Source organism: Vulpes lagopus, chromosome 1, assembly GCF_018345385.1.
Source record: "Vulpes lagopus strain Blue_001 chromosome 1, ASM1834538v1, whole genome shotgun sequence".
NCBI lineage: Eukaryota > Metazoa > Chordata > Mammalia > Carnivora > Canidae > Vulpes > Vulpes lagopus.
In genome coordinates this window covers 171,271,037-171,294,808 of record NC_054824.1, presented here as the reverse complement: position 1 = coordinate 171,294,808, position 23,772 = coordinate 171,271,037, and the positions used below count along the sequence as shown (strand labels likewise).

General features: G+C 45.8%; 1 protein-coding gene across 2 annotated transcripts in view; it reads left to right on the top strand.

Annotated features, from left to right (window-relative positions):
- The first annotated feature begins 792 nt into the window (after nt 1-792).
- The window catches only part of CACNA1E (calcium voltage-gated channel subunit alpha1 E), a 382,345-nt gene continuing 359,365 nt past the window's right edge, over nt 793-23,772 (top strand). For both annotated transcript variants that reach the window (XM_041773141.1, XM_041773134.1), the window contains exon 1: nt 793-859. In XM_041773141.1, the coding sequence (XP_041629075.1) occupies nt 822-859 (38 nt within the window). In that variant the 5' untranslated portion in view covers nt 793-821. The remainder of the gene's footprint in view (nt 860-23,772) is intronic.

The window sequence follows — 23,772 nt, the reverse complement described above, 5'->3', positions numbered from 1 at the left end:
AGCCAAGGTGTCTGCGGCTGGGGCCCAGAACAATAGCCTTTGGAGTTCTCCTCTCCTTGTAGCGGTAGCGGGAGCCATTCATGACGTTGCATCTAATCATTTGTTTAACCTCTGTCTTCTGCACCGGACTGTGAAGTTCATGGGGCAAAAATCAAGTCCATTTTACTTAGCTTTGGATACTCAGCACTTGGCGCTCAGCCTGGTCCACAGCGGATGCTCCTGAGCTCAGGGATCATTTGCGGGGTGTCTGCTGTGAGCCAGTTTCTGGGCCGGACCTGGGACCTGGGACCTGGGACCTGGGACCTGGGACCTGGGACGCAGCTGTGGGGCAGCCCCAAGCTTTGACGTCATTAACCTCTCGCTTTTCTCTCTTTCTCTCGTGCTCCCCTCCCCCACCCCGCGCAGAGCAATGTCCTGGGATGGTGCCCGAGATGCGTGGACCGAGCCCAGGCCGCAGGCTGCCCGAGCCCGCCCCCTGCCCCGCCGCGGCCGGGAGCCCTGAGCCCTGGGCCGCGGGCCGCCGCCGCCACGTCCTGGCCCTGCCAGAGGAGGAGGCATGGAGGCCCCAGCAGTGCTCCCTGCTCGAGGCCGACGCCTCGGACGAGGTGGGCGTGCTGCCGGCCTCCCCGCGCGCCGCCGCCGGCCTCGGCCTCGACAGCTTCTTCCCGGTGCAGGAGGGCGAGGGCGCGGGCTGGGAGGGCGGGGCGGCCCTGGACGCGGGCGCCGGCCCCCTCCTCCCGGTGAGCCCCGAGGTGATGAAGCGGCGGCGCGGGGGCCTCATCGAGCAGCGCGACATCATCAAGGCCCACGAGGCGCACAAGATGCAGAGCACCCCGCAGGCGCGGCGCAAGGAGTGGGAGTGAGTACGGGGCTGCGGCCGGGGCGCCCCGGGCAGGCGGGTGGGCCCGGGTCGGTGCCTCCGTCGCTGCTGCCGCTCAAGAGGCGTTTGACCCCTCGAACGAGGCCCCTGGGGTGAGCCGGGACCTCGCCCACCAGCTGTAGGCTGCGTCCCACCTCCCCGAGGCCTGCCTCCGTCCAAGGCCGCAGCCCGCCTTCCCCTCCAAAGCATCCGAGGTTGACTAAGGCCTGGGGAAGGCGCGGTGGTCTGTTCCACACTCTGAGCCTCCTGGAAAGAGGGGTTCGGTAAAACCGTGGACAAGCCACCAAAGCACGAATCATCAGCCTCATCTTAATTCTGCAATTGTAGCTAAACGTAGGCTTTCTAATGTCCTCCTTGGGGTAATGATTACATTTTGGGGGCAAGTCTTCAGTGGTGGAAGAGCTCATGGCCCCCACAGCTTTATGTCTGATCCTTTGGGGTAGAGCAATCTGTCTTAGATTGACTTTAACCCAGTTCACGCCTGTTGAGAAGTTGGGCCTTATTCCAGTGTCCTACATTAAAGGAAGAGCATATTGCATCTGATTCTCATTTGGCGCTCCACGTGTATACCCCACCTAGGGGCTGTGTTTCATATTTTTGGATGTCAGTGTATGTTCTGCATGTTTGCATGTCTTGTGCTCTGTAGGTCTTTAGATTGTTGAGTTGTTGGATGTCATTAAGTGCAAAAAGACTAATAATAGATGTTTTATTTGATGGCAGTGGTTATGGTAGAGTTTACCTCTCTGGCCTCATTAGACATTCTGGGTGGTGCAAAGCGGGGGGGATTAGCTGATCTCTGGAGCTCTTTTCCTATGGATGTCACAATGTTTACTGGTTCGTCATCCATTCATTCATTCATTCAGCGGGCCCTGATGTGTGCCAGGCTCCTGGGATTCAGAGAGGAGTCAGGCATCTGGCAATCAACCTTCTCTCCTGTTGTTCGCGTCCAAGTACTGTTAGTCTTTAAAACCCTCCATAGCTCTAAGAGCCAGGCAACATCCTAAGCACCCATATTAACTTATGTTAATCCTTAACATAAGTTCTGAGGTAGATACAGTTATTATCCAGATTTAACCAGTGAGGCACGGAGAAGATAGGTGACTTTCCCAAAGTCATTCCAATAATAACTATGTCGTTACTGTGATTTGATGATTTGGACTCTGGCAGTCTGGTTCTAGAATCCATGCTTCTATTCACAGTGGCACAGTGCCTTTCTTTCCAGTTCTCACAGTACTTAAAGTCTATCTCAACCACCAATTGAGATGCCATGACAAGAGCACTGGCTTGGAGGTTGAGACATTTGGGTCTAATTCCCAGGGTGATCTAAATAGTGGTATGATGTTGAATCTAATTAGTGGTATGATGTTGAATAAGTCACCTCATGGCTTCAAAAAATGAGGAGGTGGCCATTTGAATATCACGTGGCTCCGATAGTATTTCTTTGTATTCAGAAGTACTGTATTTCTCTGCACCTCCATCTTGTTTTCCTGAGAGGATTCTGAACAACTCCAGGCCAGAGACTATCTTACACATTTTTCGTGTCACTCAGTGCCTGTCATATGGCCTAACTCAAGAATTCCTACAACACTCACTGAAAAACTAGCTTCACCATGACAAGCAATGCATAAGTAACTCTTTATCTTTCTCTAAGTTAAACTTTTGCTAGTTGGGAGGTATAAAAGTCTAGTAGCAGCCACCTACTAGGAGTCATGGTGGGGATGATTGGGAGACTATGCTTTCACCTAGGAAGGTCCACGAGGAGGTGAAACAGAGCAGATACATCAGTGGCTGGGTGGGGGGGGAGGGGTTGTCAGCTTTCCTGAGTGTGGTTGTGGAGGAATTAAGGAGGAGATACCAGGGAGGTAGGAAGAAAGCCATAGTGTGGGGTACCTGGGTGGCTCAGTTGGTTAAGCATCTGCCTTTGGCTCAGGTCATGATCTCCTGGGATCGAGCCCATGTCTGGCTCCCTTGCTCAGCAGAAAGTTGTTTCTCCCTCTGCCTCTCCCTCCACTCATGGTGCTCTCTCTCTCTCTCTCTCTCTCTCTCTCTCTCAGATAAATAATTAAGATCTTAAAAAAGAGAAAGCCAGAGAGTGAAGAGACAAAGAAGTAAAGAGAGGTATCTGTTCAGAAGGAAGGAGTCATCTTCTATAGAAGAGGTTGTTGAGAGGTCAAATAAAATGAGGATGGAGAAGGGATCACTGATTTCAGCAATATGGAGGTGACCTTAAAGGTTACAGTTCAGTAGGATGATGGGGCCAGGGCCCAATTGGAATGGGTGAAGAGAAAATGAGAGGTGATAGAGACAATGCTGCCCCACTGCCTGCCTCTTAATGCTCACAGCCTTATCACTGCAGCCTTTATGGAGACCGCCGTGGCTAATAACGTCATGCCTTTTTCCTTGACCATCTAAACTCCATCCTCATATGGCTCTACATGCCTTAATCAGACCCACTTCCTGCTCCTTGCTAGCTCCCAAACCCTAATAGCTCCCAAACCTGGAACTCATGTTCCATCATCAGAAAAATCCTCTACCTTTTTCTAACCTTCTCGGACATTCCCTTCATGTCCTTGGTACCTGCATCTCCCCCAGGAACATGGCTTGATCCGCAGCTGCCTTATATGGTAGCTGCCTTCCCTCCCAAACTTCCTCACATTCTTGAGCCTGAAGCTGGGGTAGGTGTCTCCTCATTATTGCTTCTGGACCATTATTCCTCATGCCTGTTCTAAAATAACAGCTTTGGAGCTTATGGCATCATGCAATAGCACCTGCTACTTCTTCTTTTTGTAGCTGTCTGCAGACTCCTAGGCCAGTCCTCTTTATTCCAGAAGACTTTAGCTCTTGGTTTATTGCCTGTCTCCCATCTCTCCTCTTGCCATCAGTCTTAGTGATTTTCATATCCACTTAAATGACCTCTCCTAGACCATGGCATCTTAGAGGCTTAAATTCTTCTCCTTCATGGTTTTGCCTCCATCTTTGCAGTTGAGACCTTACTTCCATGACCTGCCCAGACCTTGTAACTGCCCTGCTCCATAATCTCAGTTTCAAGCATCCTACTCTCTGACCACCACCTCTTTGTCCAGGTCACTCCCTCTAATAATTAGTTCCCAAGATTCTTTAACCTCACTGGCATCCACAAAACAGCAATCGTATTACTTTTTTTTGCTACTCCCCTCCTCAGTCATGTCCTCACTTCTCATCTTATCAAATTAAATCCCACTGTAAGCACCAAAAATACTTTCCAGAGCAAAATGGTGATGTCAGTCTTGAGGTCTCCTCCTACCCTCCCAACCCTTTCTCCAGCCAAGTTCTCAGAGCCAGTCATCAGCCAGGGGCAAGAATGCTGGATGCCTCCCAAGCTGCTCTTGTCTCTACTTCATGCTTCCTCATCCTTGTTTACACCTCAACATCCTTGCCCCTTCGTTGTTCCATTATACTGGTCTAACTGGACTCCAACTGTGCTTAAATCCCACTTGCTACCTATTCTTCCCTTGCACTTGAGCAGTAGAACATTGATGTAGAAAATCTCGCAGCTATGCTTACTGGTCTCGCTATAAATCCGTGACCCCATACCTCAAGTTGTCCCTTGGTCTTGCTCAGAAATCCTGCTACTTTTCACCTTTCCATTCACCCTCACACTCTCTTAGAAATTACTAAATTTAGAGATACTTTCCTCTTAATTCTCAAACCCCAATGTCTCCAGCCAGCCTTTTCTGAGCTCATAACTGCAACTGCCTTCCTACTTTACTGGGAAAAGAACAGAAGTCAAAGAAGCTTTCAGGTGTTCCAACCACTGCATTGACCATCCACTGCATCTGTATCCCTATTCCAGGCCTTTCCTTCAGTTTCTGTGAACCAACTACTCATCATGCTCCATGTGGACGTCTAGAGGTAGAGTGTGATGAGCCCTTTTGTCTACATTTTCTGTCTCTGGTTCCCTCTGGAATGGATTGAAATCAGGCCTTTGTCCCAGTCAAGCAAATATCTTCCTTTCACTTCTTTTGCTGGTTTCCTCTTCCTTTTTCCAATCCCCAAACATTGGGGGGCCCAAGGCTCCATCTACCATCTCTCACCAACACTTACTTCCTGGTGACCTCACTCAGTCCCAGACTTTAGAAACCAGTGCAGATTGGTGACTCCCAAATTTGTATCTGGCCAAGACCTCTTCCCTGCATTTTAGATGCCACATGCTTGATCAGCACCTTTACTTGCACATCCATAGGTATCTCAAGCAAAATCTGTCCAACAGCAAAATACCAATTTTCCTCAAAATCCGCTTTTCCTTTGGTCTTCTCTTTCTCAGTAAATGGAACCTACATTCATTCTTTCTGTTGCTGGGGCCAGAAGCATTGGCATCATCCTGATTTCTCTCATACTGACATCCAATTCTTGCCAATCCCCATCAGCTTTCTCTTTGAAATGTGCCAGATCACGTTTTATCACTTTTGCCACTATCTCCGTCATCTGAGTCACCTTTGATATTTATTTTTAATAGACACTTAAATGGTAGACACTTATATGATACTTACTAGATACCCAACACTATTCTTTTTTTCTTAGAGATTTATTTTATTTGAGAGAGACAGTGAGCATGGGAGGCGAGCAGAGGGAGAGGGAGAGAGAATCTTAAGCTGACTCTGCATTGATCAAGGAACCTGATGTGGGGCTTGATCTCATGACCCTGAGATCATGAGCTGAGTCAAAATCAAGAATTGGATTCTCAGGGGATCCCTGGGTGGCTCAGCGGTTTAGTGCCCGCCTTTGGCCCAGGGCATGGTCCTGGAGTCCCAGGATCGACTCCCACATCAGGCTCCCTGCATAGAGCCTGCTTCTCCCTCTGCCTGTGTCTCTGCCTCTCTCTCTCTCTCTCTCTCTGTCTCTCATGAATAAATAAAAAAAAATCTTAAAAAAATGGGATGCTCAACCGACTGTGCCATCTAGGCACCCCTACCCAGCACTATGTGTAATTCTTTTTTTTTTTTTTGTAATTCTTTAATTTATTTAATACTTGTCACAATTGAATGAGACCAGTATTATTATTATCCTCATATTAACAGTTGGGGCACAAAGAGTTTGAGTAACTTGTCCAAGATGATTACTGTAGCCACTCTTTTTTTTTAAATTATTTATTTATTCATGAAAGAGAGAGAGAGAGAGAGAGAGAGAGAGAAGCAGGCTCTATGCAGGGAGCCTGATGTGGGACTCGATCCCAGGACTCCAGGATCATGCCCTGGGCCAAAGGCAGGTGCTAAACTGCTGAGCCACCCAGGGATTCCCAACTGTAGCCACTCTTAACTAACTAGCCTCCCTGCTAGAGTCTCCTTCCCCCACTGAAGCTAAGGATTCTTCTTTGCCTTTTTTTTTTTTAAAGATTTACAAAGGAATTGGAAAGATAGTATACATGGACTCCCCATCATAGAGTCTTCAGAAATTTATCACATCAGTCCTCTACTCAAACCCTCTAGTGGCTCCCCATGTCCCACAGAACAAAGTCCTTAGCATGGTCTTTAAGGCTTTACATGATCCCTTCTTCTACCATTTGGACCTCCCCCACCCCCAAACATGCACAGGTATCTTTGGCTATGTTCCTTAATCTTTTCCCCACTCATTCTGCTCCACCTGCACTGGTTCTGTGCCATTCCTTGAATGTGTTCAGATCATTTCCATCTCAGGGAATATTTTTGCCATTTGCTTTTGCTTTTGCTGTTCCCTCCACCTGGAATGTTCTTTCCCCACAGAAGACTTGCATGACTCCCACTCACTTCAACTAGGTCTCTGCTCAGAGAAACCTTTCTGATCACCCTAGGTAGCATAGCATTCCCCCACTGTCACTCTCTTTCTCTGTTTATTCTTTTTTTTTTTTTTTATCACAGCCCTTCCTGTTGTTATACACACACACACACACACACGCACATAAAGACACACACAAATACATTATATATATCACATATATATATAATGTAATACATATATTATATCACATATATATATCACATATATAATAATCTATCTCCCTCCACTGAAGTGTAGGCTTCTTGAAAGGAGGGACTTTATTTAATCTTAAGAGTATAAGACAATGTCTTGTATGTAGTTGGCTCACAATAAGTATTAGTTGAATGAATGAGGAAGTAAATGCACTGAGGGGAATTTTTTTTTTTTTTTTGCACTGAGCGGAATTGATACCCATTCCAGTCCACTAGCTTCTGGGGAAAGAGGTAGCTGAGTTCCCTTGGTTAGCTGTGTGGTTCTGCAGGTTGTTGACTGCCCAAGGCCCTCCAGTTGAATAGTCAGCAGAGGAAGTGGGGAGTCTATTCTCTGCCCTCCTGCTCAGGACACTGTGTCTACTTAGTGCATCTTGGAGAGATGGAGCCTTCTTTCTGTCTCAGGCCTCTGGCTTCTCCTGACTTACATTCTATAGACAGAATCATCCTGACACTAAGACTGGGGCAGCCTAGCCCTTTGTCAAGAAATGGGTTTGCTACAATGGGAAGTCAGGAAGGTTTCTCTGTCGGGAGCCCTGCGCTTCCTGCTCCTCCCTCAGCTCCAGCCTCCCCCTGCAAGGCCTTGTCCACCACCCACACAGCTGACAGCCTATGGCACACATAGCAGCTTTACAAATCCTGCCTTCTTGGCACTGACTCAGGAGCCTAGTGATGCACGAAGCCGACTAGAAACCAGCCTGGGAGGTTTCCAGATTTTTTTTTTGCCTTTGGCTGGGTGAACCAAATGTGGTAGGGGGAGGAGTTGAGAGGGCAAAGAAGACCTCAAGGAAGGGGACAGAGGATAGGTGATTCAAATGAAGCAGAATTTCTTGTGCAGAATTCTGTTTTCCAAAGAACCTATTAAAAGGTTTGCTCAGGCCTAGTGTAAGGGCTACGAGGACCTCTTGGGCAATGCTAACTATTCCTCGTGGACTGAGTTTTATAGCTTTACAAAGGCATGAAAGCATGTTTTACTTATACTTTAAAAGAATTCCTCCCCGGTTATCAAATGTTTTCATGTATACTATATCATCTGACCCTCACAAGGACCCTGTGGACTAGCTATTGTTATTATTCTTTTAAGAGAAAAAAAGGAGTTGGGGGGCTGAGGGAGAGGGAGAGAAAGAATCATAATCAGGCTCCACACCCAACACGGAGCCCGACAAGGGGCTCAATCTTACAACCCTGAGATCATGACCTGAGCCAACATCAAGAGTCAGATGCTTCACTGACTGAGCCACCCAGGCACCCCTGGACTAGCTATTATTATTCTTAACTTATGGAGGAGAAAAATGAGTCCCAAAGTCCAAAGTGGTGCTAGGTCAAAAAACCCATGTCTTAATAATGACTGTTACCATTTGTTGAGCACTGGCTATGTGCTAGGTGCTTTGCATGTATTATTTATTCTAATGAAAATCATAGGTACTATTATAAAGAGTAGAAACATTTCATATGGGACTATTATTGCATATGGATTTGGAAGAAAGGAAATTATGTGTAACTTAAGTCTGCGTAGGTTGGTACAACATACTCTAAAAAGAGGGAAGCAGTATTTCCATAATCATAGTACTTATCACACTATATTCTAATTGCCTATTTACATGTCCGTATCCCCCACTAGACTGTAGAGCACAGAAGTCTGTCTGCTTCCAATGGGTTTCCCATCACTTGGCGCAGTGTCCAGCACACAAGAGACACTTAATATTTGAAAAATGAAAAAAAAAAAACTTCATGATTTTATACACCAGAAAACTGGCTCGATCAGGTTATGTGCCTTGCCCAGCATCACATAGCTAGTGAGGGTTCAATTCGCCCCAGGCCCTCTGACTTCAGTGCCTACCTTGTTTCATTGATGCCTTCTGCCCATAATAGTATCCACTTGTGGTCTTTACACAGTGGTAGACAAGTGACCCTAATTAGGGCTGATTCTTGCCATGCTACTTGTAAACTATGGGACCTGGCCAGGCTGTAAAACTTCTCTGCATTTTTAGAGTGAAAATGAGTAATAATACGTTGCAGGTCTGTTGTGAATTTGGACCATGTTTACTAGATTACGTATGCTGCTGCGGATCCTCAAAATACTGGTGAGCCCCAGGGTTATTCCTGGACTCTACTCTGTCTACCCGGTCTCCCTGGGTAACCTCAACCAGGTCCACATACCTGAAGATGATCCCCAAATATAGATTTCCTAAGAACCTTTGACTCTTGTAGCCAAAGGGGAGGCTGGCAGCTTTACATTATCGTCTAATCAGCATCTAAAACTTAACATGGCTAAAGCAAAAGTCTTGATTCTCTCCTGACCCAACCCAGACCCCCCCATTCTCAGTAGGTGGTACCACATCTACCCAATTGCTCAAGCCAGAAACTTCTATTGTCCTTTTATTACTCTCTTTCCCTTTTCTTCCACTTCCAATTAGTTGGTAAGCCCTGTCAACGTGTCTCCCAAACATTTTCCAAATCTGAACACTTCTGTGTCCCTGGTGCTACCAGTCTCTTCCGAGCGACTGTCACTTGGGCCATTGCCAGGGCCTCCTAATTGGCCTCTCTCCTTATATCTTTGTTTTTCTGTGATCCGGAATGTGGCTGTTCACATAACAGACAGGGGCATTTTAAAAAGATGTAAACCAAATCATGGTTCTGTGATGTAACTTCCTTTTGCACTCAGAGTAGAATCTGAGCCCCTCTCCCTGGCTTGTAAAGCCTTGTAGCGCCTGGCCTTGGGTGGCTCCTGACCTCATCATGACAACTCGTTCCCTTGTTCCTTACTCTCCTGCCCACTTTCAGGCCAGGCCAATGCCTGCTATGTTTCTGCCTTGTTCCCCAGCCTGCAGTGTTCTCTCTCCAGATTTTTGTAAGGTTGGTCCATTCTTGTCCTCTAGACCTCAGCTTAACTGATGCCTCCTCAAAGAGGTTAGTCTTCACCACATAGTTTAAAATAGACGTCTTGTAAGTCTGGGTCCCATCACCCTGCATGGTGACTGTTGACTGCCTCTCCACAACAAGAGTGGAAGTGACACACTGCTGTGTCCGCTCCATAGCCTCAGTTCCGGGAGCAATTCCTGCCATCTAGGCTTTCAGCAAATATTTGTCAGTGAATGAATGAATGAATGAATGCCCAAGGAACAGTTAGTATGGTAAATTATGATCTGGATGCTTCCTTTGCCTCTGATAGCACCAGTCTATATAGTCTAGGGAGCTCAGGACACCAGGAGCTGTAGATCTAGACTGGGTCAGCTCCTGGAGCATCGAGCCTCATGGGCTGTGAAAACCCAGGCTGGTTAGATTGCAGGTTGTTGGGGGTGCTGTCTTCCTTCACACCCCCGAACCATGTGTTATTCGCCTTGGGAAAAATACTCAACCTTTCTGAAACTCAGGATTCAACCTCATTTTCCTCCTTTGCTAGATTGTGGATAGTCACCCTTCTGACTTGTGATGAGCACAGAGAGTACTTAGTCCAGTGTTGGGTTGTTTTTTCCCCCTTGTGTCTGATTCTTCACCTTCAGGAGCCCATCACTTGCTGTCCATAGCAGAACATCTGTTTGCTAACACCTTTGGTGCACAGGCTGCAGCCAGGGCTGCCGTCAGCTTTGAATGTCAGGCACCCCTCCGGCGATGAGATGAGGAAACACATGGTGTTTGACACGTGGTATGGAGACAGGACACATCAGCCATTGTTGGTATTATTGGTATTATTACTGTTATTACCATTACTACTATCATCATCTAGAGTAGCTGCCTTCTTTACAGAAGAGGGCATGAGGGCCCACAGGGCTGAGTGACTGTTGGTGCTTTGCACGAGTTGTTCTGCTGATTGAAGCTCAGGGCTGCAGGGAGTGACAGGCTTTGAGGAACCAGCCCTAGAAGCCCCACCTTGTTCACTCCTGTGTCCCGCCACCCTGCGGGCTAGCAGGGTCAATAACTCAAGTGTCTAACCACATCCTTACCAGCTTTCATGCCACACCCAATGCTGCAGGCCAATTCTTTTGGAAACACACATCCCAACCTTGAAGCTTTCCCATTGGGTTTTAAAAGCCAGTGGATGGGGCACCTGGGTGACTCATATGGTTGAGCATATTCCTTTGGCTCAGGTTGTAATCCCAGGGTCCTAGGATCAAGTCCCACATCAGGCTCCCTGCAGGGAGCCCACTTCTCCCTCTGCCTATGTCTCTGCCTCTCTCTCCGTCTCTCATGAATAAATAGATAAGATCTAAAAGAAAAAAAGGGATACTTGGGTGGCTCAGTGGTTGGGCGCCTGCCTTCAGCTAAAGTATTGATCCCAGGGTCCAGGATCGAGTCCTGCATCAGCCTCCTTTTGAGGAGCCTGCTTCTCCCTCTGCCTGTGTCTCTGCCTCTCTCTCTCTCTCTCTCAGTCTGTGTCTTTCATGACTAAATAGCTCTTTAAAAGAAAAAAAAGAAGCCAGTGGGCACCAGTTTTGCTCTGAGCTCTTTGAAAGGCGGCTAACCCCATGCAGATCCAATCAGGCTGAATGGGCTCCTCATTCCACAGGCGGCCACTTGCTGGTAAAAGCAGGCATCATTTGGTTTGCCTGAATGCTAGTGTCTATAAGGAATGTCACTGCCAGAAAGGCGCATGGGCAGAGTTTGTTCAGTTAAATAGGAAAGCGTTGTTGACTGATCTGGTATTTTAATACCATTTAAACTTGTATGCTCTTAGGAGGGGCTGGAATTCTTGAGGCCACTGCAGCACCCACGACTCCCCCTTGCCTTAGACAAGTAAGTTCACTTACTAGATGACCGACCATCTTGACTCTGAGGACACCCGAGTTTGTAGTGTCGCTGAATCTCACCTCTATACTCAAAGAGAAAGCATTTCAGGCTCGTAGGGTTGTAGTGTCACAGACTCACAGAAACCAGAGCATAGTGCCAATGGAATACAAAAATCACGAAATTTCACACACTGTGCTGTCACTAGCCAACAATAAGCTTGAGGACCACAAGCCAAGTAAGGACCTATAGCATGTACCCTGCCTTGGAATTCTGAGCAGAACAGGAAGCTGCTGAGAATCCAGAGACTGGGCTCCTCCTGGGAATTGACACAATTTGGGTGAATGCATAGAAATTTAAGATGGGCCCTTTGGGGAAATGTCAACACATATCCTTGAAATTTTTTGGTCTACCCTCCAGAGATTTGAAAATAAGGGTCTCTTTCTATGTATGGTCTCTAGTGACTTTTCTTTTCCTACATTTTTCCTCCTGCAGTTCTCTAAACACTTCCCCTAGAGAATTAGGCTATGGGGATGCGCCGGGTGGTGAGTGGTGAGCGGGAGCGGTGTGGTTGCTATGCAGGTGCCCATCCCCTCGCTCAGTGCCTGGTGATGCCCACTTCTCAAAGGGAATGAAGACATGACATCTCTGCCTCTTGGCCAAAGCCACTGGATGCCCCAAGAGAAAACAGGATCCTTTCACCTTCTCCAGTGATGTCTGAAATCAGGGCTTAGTGGGGTCAAATGTTTCTCTGCTGTCCTGGCTCTTCCCTTGCAGGCCAAGCCAGGAAGGAGGACTCATAGGAGAAGATTTAGTGTGACTCTGCAGCCTGGTTTTCAGTCCTGGCTGTGCCCGGGGGGGTTCATTTGATGCCTGTGCTTCCTTTTCCAGCTCCATCAGTCTTGTCCCTGTTTTGGGGATGGGGGTGCTGGTGAGCCAGTCTCCCCCTGCTACCCCAGTCTTGACCACCTCCACTCTGCTGGCATGGGCCATGCCTGAGTGTCTTCAAAAGGAGACTGTTTAGCGTCCTGAACTGTTAAGATCTGGACAGTTCTGCCTCCTGCCTGAGTCACCCTTTTGAAGAAAATGGGAAAAACAATGCCCTCTAGTGCCAGCTGCACGATTCATCACACTCCCTCTTTCTTGAGATACTTGTTTCCTGTTCTATGATGCCCCCGAGTGGTCAGTTCTGTGTACTGCAGCCACAGTCTCGGAAGTGTTGTTGAACTCTGTGGGGCTGGAGTGGGCTGGAGCAGCCTGGTGGTCACCGTCATATCACAGGTAGGGACACTGAAGCCTGAAGACAGCGGGGCGAGAGCCCTGAGGATTCTGGTTCCAGGCCAGCACTACCATCTCTCTCACCTTCCTGCCTGACCTTTTCCATCCAGTAAGAGCTCACCTGCACACATAGCTGCAGATGAGTCAAGGATGTTTTTCTCGTGGATGTGGTAGGATGAAGCTGCTTGTAGAAGACGAAATACTTGATGCTGAAGAATTAAAGTCTGAGCATGTGCACGTGCACACACATGTGCACACACACACACACACAATAGTACAGTATTCCAGGCATTGCGATAAACAAGACCTTTAGAAACATCTCCCATAATTTCACATTTATTTAATGTTCGGGTGAGAAAGCAGAGGCACACGGAACAAAGTGCATCGCCCTGGGCCAAGCAGCCAGTCTGTCTGACCTTTAGATGCTGCTGTTTGAGTGGCAGCACCTGCCCTCAGTCTGAGGCCTGCTCCATAGCCTCCTCCTACCTCACGGTTCCCCTCCTCCACCTCTGCTCTGCCCTTGGCCCCTCTCGCCACCTCCTCTCGCCTTCCTCTCTTGCTCTCCAAAACCAAGAATGAAGGAGGAATGGTAAATGGAGGGTCAGAGTCCTTTTCTTCCCCCTCTCTTCCTTCCCTCCACGTCTTACCTGGGAACCTCTGTGCAGACTCTGTAGCAGTGCACACATCCCACCACCGAGCCGCACTGCTCTTGTCGGACTGTGGTTTTGTTACCTGCTGATCTCAGTGATCCACATCCCTTCCCGGATTTATGAAGAATACAGGGAGGAATCAGGTAAATTCCCTCTCTGTTCTTAGAGTGGAGAAATAATACACAGAAAGACTTACTGGGGACCATGCTTTTGTGGGTGGGGCTGGCTTGACGCCCCCGGTTTGGGTACATCAGGCTCACTCCCTACCCTGGGCATCTTAACCCTGCTCCACGTGCCATCCATTGATTGTGCTTACTCTCCTCATTCCTGTGCTTCAGCTGGGTAAAATTTGTCCCTCTCTTCCTGGCATGAAAACGGAGTCATAGGATATACAGAGGTCTGCATTTTTTGCCTTTGATTTTTTGCTTTTTAAAAATTCACACTGGATCATGGGCCTGTCCCTTGGCAATTTTCTAGAAAGCTGTCCATAATGTCTCTTGAATGCTGCATAGTATTACCTAGCATAGGAGTCTCTGGTCACTCGGCGGTTAGGAGCAGTGCTGCAATGATCCTCTAGGTTTGTACCTTTGTGACGTGCACTTCCATTTCTGCTGCAGTGAGAACTAGAAGCCAGTCTGTGGAGGAGGTTTCCCACACTGTGCCCTTGCTCCTGGAGGACTGACGCTTCTCCCCAACATCGCTCCTCCCGTCTCAGCCTCAAACTGAAATGTGAACTTTTGCAGTCTGTGTTATCTCTCTGGCCCTACTGGAGAGGCCCCATGAATTAATAATAGGCCGGCAGGAAACAGAGAGATGGAGTCATTAATAGTCAGTGTGCCCAAGCTCTCTTAGTTGCTAATTAGCACGCCTACAGCTCTGGTTTTATCCAGAGCCAGAGCAATACTTTGGGGAGGCTTATGGCTCAGCTTGTGGTATCCGGCGCTGAGGGGGGACCCTGGAACCTTCCTGGGTGGCATGATGGTAACCTTGGAAGAGGCTTGCTGAATTTGGAAGTTCCTTCAGGGAACCCTGTGTGCCTCCTGGTAGGGGGAAAGAGAGAGGCATAGTTGAGAGGGCGGGGAGGTGGGTAGTGTCCAGGTAGTGCCGACTGATGTGTGCTGTACTTAGGGGCCATGTGGTGGGTTTGTGGCTCTGGTTCTGCTCAAGGTAAGTGACAGTTGCTGAGCTGTGTTGGGTTTAGTTGTCTTTAGAGGAGCCCTGCCTCCAAACCATAGGCACCCCCCAAGGGGGAGGAGGCCCAGAAATGTTGCTTCAGCATAAATACAATTCTAACTCTCCTCTCCTTTCGCAACACATATACTGTCAGGTGGTCTAACATTAAATCTGGCCCTGGCGCAGTGCCAGGCCCTCATCGGCTTGCTTGAGGAATGTTTCTGTAAAGGAAGCTGCCACCAGGAAGCTAAGTGACCCTGGCTGAGCCTGTTCACCTCTCTGGCTGTTCATAATGTGGCTTAGCGGTAGCCCCCGTTTGCTGTCTGAGGCAGTGTGGCCCAATGGTTGAGCACGAATCATAGGGCAGACTGCCTGTTTTTGGTCCTGGCTCTAGCGCTGGGAAGCTGGGTGGCCTTGGGTAGGTCACTTCACCTTTCTGGGCTTCTGTCCCTTCATCCCTTGAACATATGGCTAATTTTACTTTGATACTGAGGTGAACCCCAGGCTGATGAAAATAAGATTTTGTTTGTAAGCTATTGGACAGATGGATTCCAGATGAAATGTTTTTGGCCACCCGGTCGGGATTCAGCCCACCTCCTTCCCAATGCCCCCCACTCCCCATCTTCTCAGGCAGGCTGTGGAGCCACTTTGGGGCCATGGAAGCAAAGACAGAACCACAGCCTCTGGCAAGGATGCAAGCCTGGTGTCCTTCTCTGCTTGGTGAGGCCATGCTCTGGCAAGCCATCCTCTCGCTTTCCACTCTAGGCCACATGCTCTCTTACTTCACCCTGGGGCCTCTGTCCCCAAGCTGCTGCAGGGAGGGTGAGGCTGCTTGTTGCAGACTGGGTTCCAGGAAGCAGGCTCTGAAATGTCGATTAATATGCAGGGAGTTTATGGGGGTGCTTGGGATCCACACCTGGGAAAGGGAGGGAAGGCTGCAGGACTAGGTGGAAAGAAGTCAGGCTGAGATGCGTCTCAACAAAGGCCTCAGGTGGCCTCATGGGGTGAGGGTGGGGTCTTCCGGAGTTGGGGCAGAAAAGCCAGGCTTTTCTCTTTCCTCACTGACCAGTCATGGGATGCAGACTGGCCCAGGAAGGTATCATTTTGATACCTTTTGATCATTTTGATCCAGGAAGCCAGCGTTAGCTGAGGCAGTTGCTGAGGCCTGCCGGCAGCCACAGGGAATAGGGCCTATAATCCTACAGGGAAGTGGGGCCACATTGCAGTACCCACGGAGCTGTTGTAGGGGCTGTTGGCCTGGCAGCTCCTGTACCACGTAGAAGGATGGCTTTGTGGCTCACCATATGTACAGCCCAGTCTTGCCTCTGAGCAGAGGCACAGGGGCTGGCCAGAACCTTCCGGAACGCCAGCCAGGCCCTGCTGTCTCGAGGGTGCTCTTCTGTTGTGGGTACATACCTCTGCTCTGACCTCTCCTGACACCTGTGGGGATGGTTGGACTCTCTCAGTTGAGTGTCTGAGTCTTTTCTCACTTGGCCAGCAAGGATCATCTACATCAGCATCCATGCCTGCATGGCTCTGTGTCTCAGGCTCCTTTCAGATGTTTCTGGCAGCAGAGCTTAGTAGAAGCTGAAAGTCTCTGGAATTGAGTAAACCTGGTCTGTTGCTCAATATCCTCACATGTCTCTTAGTTTTCACAGGATTGAGGACAACATCTCAGCGTTGTTTTTGTCTGTGTATTTACCTTTACTGACGAGTCTCCTATGTTCTTATGCCCTTGGGATGTTCTTAGTATCATTTTTACTATTGTTTATTATTAGTCTTTGTCCTTGTTCATTTGGGCTGCTGTAACAAAGTGCCACAGACAGGTGGCTTATAAACAACAGAAATGTATTCCTCACAGTTCTGGAGGCTGGAAGTCTGAGATCAGGATGCCAGCACAGTTAGGTTCTGGTGGGAACGCTCTTCAGTTGCAGATGGCTGGCTTCTTGCTGTGTCCTCCCTCAGAGGGTAGATAGAGAGTGAGCTCTCTGGCTTCTTCTTGTAAGGGCCCCAGAACTATTCAGAGAGGTTCCACCCTCATGACTTACTTACCTCCCAAGGCCCTCACCAAATACCATCCCATTTGGATTAGGATTTCAACATAGGAATTTCAGGGAAACACATTTAGTCCACTGGAGTGTCTTTGTCCTGGTTCCCCCAGGCTGTGGCTGGGAAGCAGAATAACCATTTACACAGTAAGCCACCCAGTAACCCCACATGTCTCCCTTCCCACTTTACTTTAAAAAATACAGGTGTCTAGATTCCAACTCCGAAAGATTCACATTCAGGTCTTCCTGGTTGGAGTCTTAGCATTGATAGGTATGTCTATATTGTGTATGTATGAATAAATAAATAAATAAACAAACAAACAAACAAATAAATATTTTATAGTTCTTCAGGTGATTCTAAGGTGCAGTCAGGGTTGAGAACTAGTGATCATTCAATATCTGTGGTTCCAAGGTGGGCAGGCACCTTTGCCCAGCCTCTGTTAGGAGTGAGTCCCACTGTGGCTACCCTGGGATACAGCAGGTTGTTCGAGACTATCTCCTGGTAACCTCCACATATTCTTTTCTGGGATGAGGCTGTTCTTCTGGGTTTTCTAGAAGGTAATTAGAACTTCTCTGAGAGGTTCTGGATCTCTGTACCTGTAAAATAAGGGGACAGGGCTCACTAGATGATGACTTACATCCCTCAGGCTGAGTCTTGGGCTTAATGGGATGCAAGAAGTCTTACCTGGATTTGAGTCCAGTTTGAATCCAGTAATTCTGAGTTAGTTGTCTGATCTTAGGTAAACCACTGAGCCTTCTTGAACCTCACCTTCCTCATCTGTAGGAAAGTATGTACTTTATGGTAGTAATATTACATTTTTAGAACATTGAGAGCAGCATTCACTACCTCGTGTAATTGAGTTTGATGAGTTGATATGGATAAAAGAAAAGGCTCAGGGAGATTAACTAGCTTAGCCAAGATCACACAGCTAGAGCTACAATTGAAGCCACCTTTTCATTTATTGTGCTACTGTTCAGAAGATGGACATTGCAATGCTATATGACTCTAAATAAGTAAAATCACAGATGGTTTGGGGACTAAGAGACTGTTACACAGTCTACTTAACACTTTTCTTTCTATAGGTTCAACAGTTATTAACCCTGGAATTGTGGTGACCTCATCAAGGTTGCGGGTCCCTTCAAGTATCCAGGATCTGTGGAGCTCTCTGCACTTTGGAAACACACACTCATACATATACAACTATCAGGAACAATTTTACCCTTAATTCATTTTATTAATGTATTTTATATACACCAAGTAGAAAAATTATATTCTAAAGAATTATGCTCCCAATTTTTTCATGTAGTAATACACGATCACTTGCTAAAAAAAAAAAATTAAATTGTGTAAGTAAAACAAAGGCCTATTTAAGCGCTGCCTTAAAGTAACTTTCAATAGAAGATTGTTGTCATTTGCTTTGAATAAGGAGCCGAAATTGTGGAGTGATTTTGGATGCATCAGGGTGTATGTTATCTTTGCTCACTAGCTGCTTTTGACTTGGTTTTGATGGCAAACAGATATTGACCCTGAAACTCAGAGGTGTGTAATCACATCATTTTGAAGACATCACAACTCTTCAAGTTTCCAAAAGGGGCTCCCCAAATAGGGATTCTTTGGAGACGGCATTGACATGTTCCAAACCATTGAAACCAGAGATTGACTCAGTGGCTAGAACTGGGAGTTTCAGATAGTTGTAAGTTGAAGAAAACTGGTAGAGGGAGTCCCTTTATGACTTGCTTCGGGTATCTGACAGAAATACCAATGACCCTGGGTGCTTGATGTTACTTGATAGGAGCATTGCTGCCATTTTTTTTCTCTCTACACCAAGCCACAAAGCAACTCAGTTGTTTCCAGGGCACGTGTCTTCAGGGGAGGTCTCTGCAGCTGCATTTGTCCTCTTTTATTTGACCATCTATAGGACTTTTCAGGATGAGGTTTTTGCTTTAGGGCACCTGAGATTTGGCAATGTTCTGCTTTTTAAAATAGAATGCTCTCATAAAATCATTTCATACCGTGTGATGGGACACATGTAAGATGTATTTGTGGCCTGCTGTTTTAGAAAATGAGTTTGACTTTTGAGTACAGTGACCTGAAGAACATATTGAGGTCTTATTTTTCTCATTACAATAAGTCTGTGGGAGGCAGGCTGGAGCTGGTGGGGCAGTTCTGTGATGTCATCGGGGTCTTTCCACTCAGCCGTCTGTAGCATGGCCTTGTTGCCTTACCGTCCCAAGCAGTAGATCCGTGTCCAGCACTTTGGAGAATTCAAAGAAAAGAAAAGGCAAAAGGAAGCAGGATATTGGAGTCAGCCCCTTCCAGAAGAACTTTCCCCATAGCCTCTACCTCATAACTTCTGATTATATCACCTTGGCCTGATCTGTATCCCATGACTTTCTTTAGGTGAAAAGGGGAATGGGAAGTGTAGTTTTATTAGTGGAGGACCTAGCTGTTTCTTACAGAATCAGGTTTCTTTTAGGAAGGAAGGAGTAAAAGGCTACTGGGTGGGCAGTTATCAGCTATAAGAACCATATAAAGCAAGGAACAGTGTATCCTTGCCTTGCCTCTTTATGTTTGGCAATAAAAGAAAAATAAAAACAAATGCAAGCTTTGTCTTATTGTGATTTTCCAACTTAAGTTAGATCCAGTGTAAACAAAGAATATGTCCCTAAAAAAATGGCAGGATCTAGTTTAATTTTTATCAGTGAAAAACTCTTCCAGACCTCATTCCATGGTGATGGTTTGGACTGGACTCTACCTGGTGGTCTGTAGAATGTCCCACACCACCCTACACTTGCTTGGGTTGAAGCAATACATGAAGGAAAGCATTTTAAGAATGTTTTCACAAAGACAGTTTTTTAAGTAACAGAAAGGACGTTGGGGAAGAAAATCCTTGGTTGTTCTAAGTTTCCCAAACTGGGTTATTGTCAGATGACAATAACCTCAGTTGTCTATAGAAAGAAAGTACACCATTTATATGTCCCTGGAATTAAGCATGTGATATGTATGTTGGGTCAAGGGGCAAGAGGACTAGACTGGGTGATAAGAACTATGAGATTTGGTCTCACTTCTTTCTCTTATTAGCTGTGTGGAGTTCATTAAATAGCTCTAACCACTTACCCTTTCTAGCTTCAAGTTGGTCATCTCTTAAATGAAAGGGCCAGTCTAGATCATGTTCTGTTGAAATATTTGAGCCACAAATGCAGGCCACCTGTGTAATTTTAAGATTTTTAGTAGCTCTGTTAAAAAAGTAAAAAGAAACAGGTGAAATTAATAATATGTTTTATTAACCCAACATATCAAATATATTGTCATTTCAACATGTAGTCAATAAAAACTTGAGGTATTTTACATTTTTTTCGTACCAAGTCTTTGAAATTGGTGTATAGCCACCAATTGGTGGATGAGCCACATTTCAAATGCTTGTAGTATGCACGGGTACTGGCTACTGTTTTTGAACTCCACTGCTCTGAATGAGCTCCAGTTTCTTTCTGTCTGACCCTTGGAGATTCCACACTTAGGTACTCAAGTTTAGAGTATTCTTTCTATCCTAGAATATCCTTACTGTCCTTCCTCACCCAGTCCCCAGGTGTCACAGCTCCTCTCCCGGATGGCCATCCTACCTGTGATATTGTGATTTATAAGAAAAGTATATATTTGGTCATTTGGATGACCAAAATCTATTATTATTGGTCTTTGTCTAGTTCCTAAGTCAGCTCCTGAAACCCTTGGAATTTCCTAAATGATGAGAGTGATAATGGTGTCACATGTTATGTTAATGGAGTGACTTTTGGAAAGCACCCAAGGATGGGGGCTGTTTGCCAGGAGAACCAACCATGCCATCAGAGGGTTGGATCTTTCACTCTCACCCCAACCTCCCTAGGAGAGGAGGGGCTGGAGATTAAATCAGTCATCTGTGGCCAATGAGTTAATCAATCATGTCTGTGTAATAGACCCAGAAGGACAGTGTTGGGAAAGCCTCTGGTTTGGTGAACCCTTGGAGACTGGGGAGAATTGGTGCTCTTGGAGAGGACATAGAAACTTCCCACCCTTTCCTCCATACCTCCCCCACCATGCATCTCTCCCCTCTGGCTATTCCTGGATTATATCCTTTTATAATCAACCAGTAATCTAGTAAGTAATTTATTACTCTGGGTCTTGTGAGCTGCTCTAGAAAATTAATTGAATCCAAAGAGGAGATCCTGGGAACCTGTGATTTATAACCAATAGGTCAGAAACACAGGTAACAACCTTGCTTTGCAGTTGGCATCTGAAGTGTGTCCCAAGATGGCAGTCTTGAAGGATTGAGCCCTTAGCCTGTGGAATCTGACATATTCTCTGGGTTCATAATGTCAGAAGTGAGTTGAATAGTAGGACACCCAGCTGGTATCCCGAGAATTGTTGGAATCTTGTCCAGGAACCAAGAAGATGGCCCTGACATGACACTTACTTCCCTTCCAGTGTTATGAGGGAGGGGACCAACCCTCAAGTAAAACCTGCCTGTCCTCTTTCTTCACCTGCACCTCCATCCTGTGAGGTGCTTGCCTCATCTTACCTTCACCTCTCTGTTTGCTGCTTGCCTCATTTATAACTACTTCCCTTGCTGATTTTTCTCAGGTTAAGTGTGTGAGGATTTTCCCTGCACATCTGGTCTTAGCCCAGTCCCGGAAAACCCTATTTGCAGTCTCCCAACCCTGCTTTATCTGGGCCGTTTGACATTCTCTGAGTTTTGATTTCCATTGCTTTTAAAATATTTGCCCACTTGAAAAAATGCGATGATACAGATTTTCTTCTTTCTCATTACAAAAGACAACAATTAGAAAATAGGGAAAGGCATAAAGCAGAATATAAAAACTGCTCACAGTCCAATCACTTCAGTCCAAACACTGCTAACATTTGGTATGTTTTTCCCTGTGCTCTTTTTGTAAGCATTGTATATATATATATATAAATGTGTTTTCAATTTCTTTGTTTTCCCCAAAATTGAACCTTTACAGAACACATAGTTTTCTATTCTGCTGCTTTTACTTTTTTATTATATTGTGAGCATTATAATGATATGAAATACTGTTTGAAAACCTGATTTTAATGGTTAACCGGTGATGTTCAGGTAGAGATTTTGGTACTATTATGTTGCTGTTAAGCTAGGGACTCTGATAAACTTATTTCCTGCTCTGCTTCTTATTCTTCCTCTGCAAAGAACTCTTGACCAAGGGAACTACAAATATGAGAGCAGGAGTCAACTGAGAAATAAGGAACTGCTTTATTAATAGCTCAGTGAGCACCTGACATCAGCAGTTCCATGTTTCTGTGGTCATTGGTCTAAGTAAAGCTTAGACCATCCCCTGGAATCTTAGATGATCTTTCATCTAAGTAAAGCTTAGACCATCCCCTGGAATCTTAGATGATCTTTCATCTAAGGGGCCTATGAAATGGATTTGGACTTGACTTACTTGGCTCCCTGTGGCTTTGGGCAGATTTCTTAACCTCTGTGGGTATTTCTTCATCTGTAAAATGAGGATAACCAGAGTACTCACTCCAGAGTTAGGTACAGATTAAGTGAGGTGAACATATGTGCTTATTACAGTACCTGGTGGATCATAAATAATCAACAAATGTTAGTTTCACCATTTCCCTATCATTGGGCATTTCTGGGATTTAAACATTCTTCACTATTTTAAACTAATCAAGAAGTCAATATTCAACAGATAGGTATCAAGTACTTACTGTGTGCCAAGTATTTCCTAAATGCTGGGAATTACATGGGATAACGATGACAGGTGTCTGACCTTGTGGAGTCTAAATTTTAGTGGAGGGGCATGATAAATAAAGGAGGTAAGTTCAGGTAGTGACAGGGCCGTACAAGGTAATGTAGTGAACTAAGGGGTGGCAACTTTTGGTAGAGTGGTCAGGGGGACCTTTCTGAATAGGTGACATGAATGACAAGGAGAAAATCTGGGAAAGGTCACCTTGAAAGACTCAAGTGAGAGTGAACATGGGGAGTTCAATCAAAATTCAGGAGCAGCCAATGAGCAAAATGGGATTGGGGGGAGGGGGTCTGGGAGGTGGGCAGGGTCTAGCTTGTCATAAAGAGCTTTGGAGGATAGGGTGAGCCGGGTGGACTTTATTGCAAAGTGTGAAGACACCCACCAGAGTGTTTTGTGCAGGGGAGTGACACACATTGAGTGATGTGCTGGACTTGGCTCTAGTGGACTCGTGAGAGCCAGTTATACCTATCTTTCCCCAACTAATTGTTTCGTGATATCACATGCTGATAACTTGAAACAGTCATGGTGAGAGTATTTATATCACAAAAATTTGTAGCAGATGCTACAAATCAGGGCTTTCATCTTTCAGAGAGCCAGTTGTTAAACATTTACCAGCACACCACTGGAACAAGCTGATGTAGGTCTTAACTCTTTAGCTGCTCCATGGAGAATGAATTATACGGAAGTAATACATCAGTGAACATTCTTGAACATACTGTTTTGACTGCAGTTGTGAATATTTCCTTAGGAGAAATTACTAGAAGTGAAATGACTGCATAAAATTATCTTACTGCTCTCTACAGGAAGTTTTCACCAATTTATATTTCCACCAACATGAGAGACAATTTTCTTGTACCCTTATTGATACGGAGCACTAGCAAGAAAAAAAAAAGAAAAAAACTAAACGCTTTTAGATAATGGTGTCCTGTTTGATTATGAATGTTTAGATGTTTATTGATCATTTGTATGTTTCTTTATAAAATTATTTATCTGTGTCCTAAACTCCATTATAAAAACATTGTTTATATTTTTCTTACTGGTTTGTCAATAATGCATTAAAAATAATACCTTTTTTGCCCTTATGTTGCAAATATTTTCCTTAGTTAATTCTTAATTTTTCAGTATATAGAAGTTTTACATTTGTATGGAATAAAATTTATATTGTTTCTCCCAGTGCTTTCATGTTTAAAAAACTTTTCTGCATTTTGAGGTCAGAGGAATATTCATTTATGTTTTACTTATGTTTTCTTAAAAATACATCTTTAATCCAT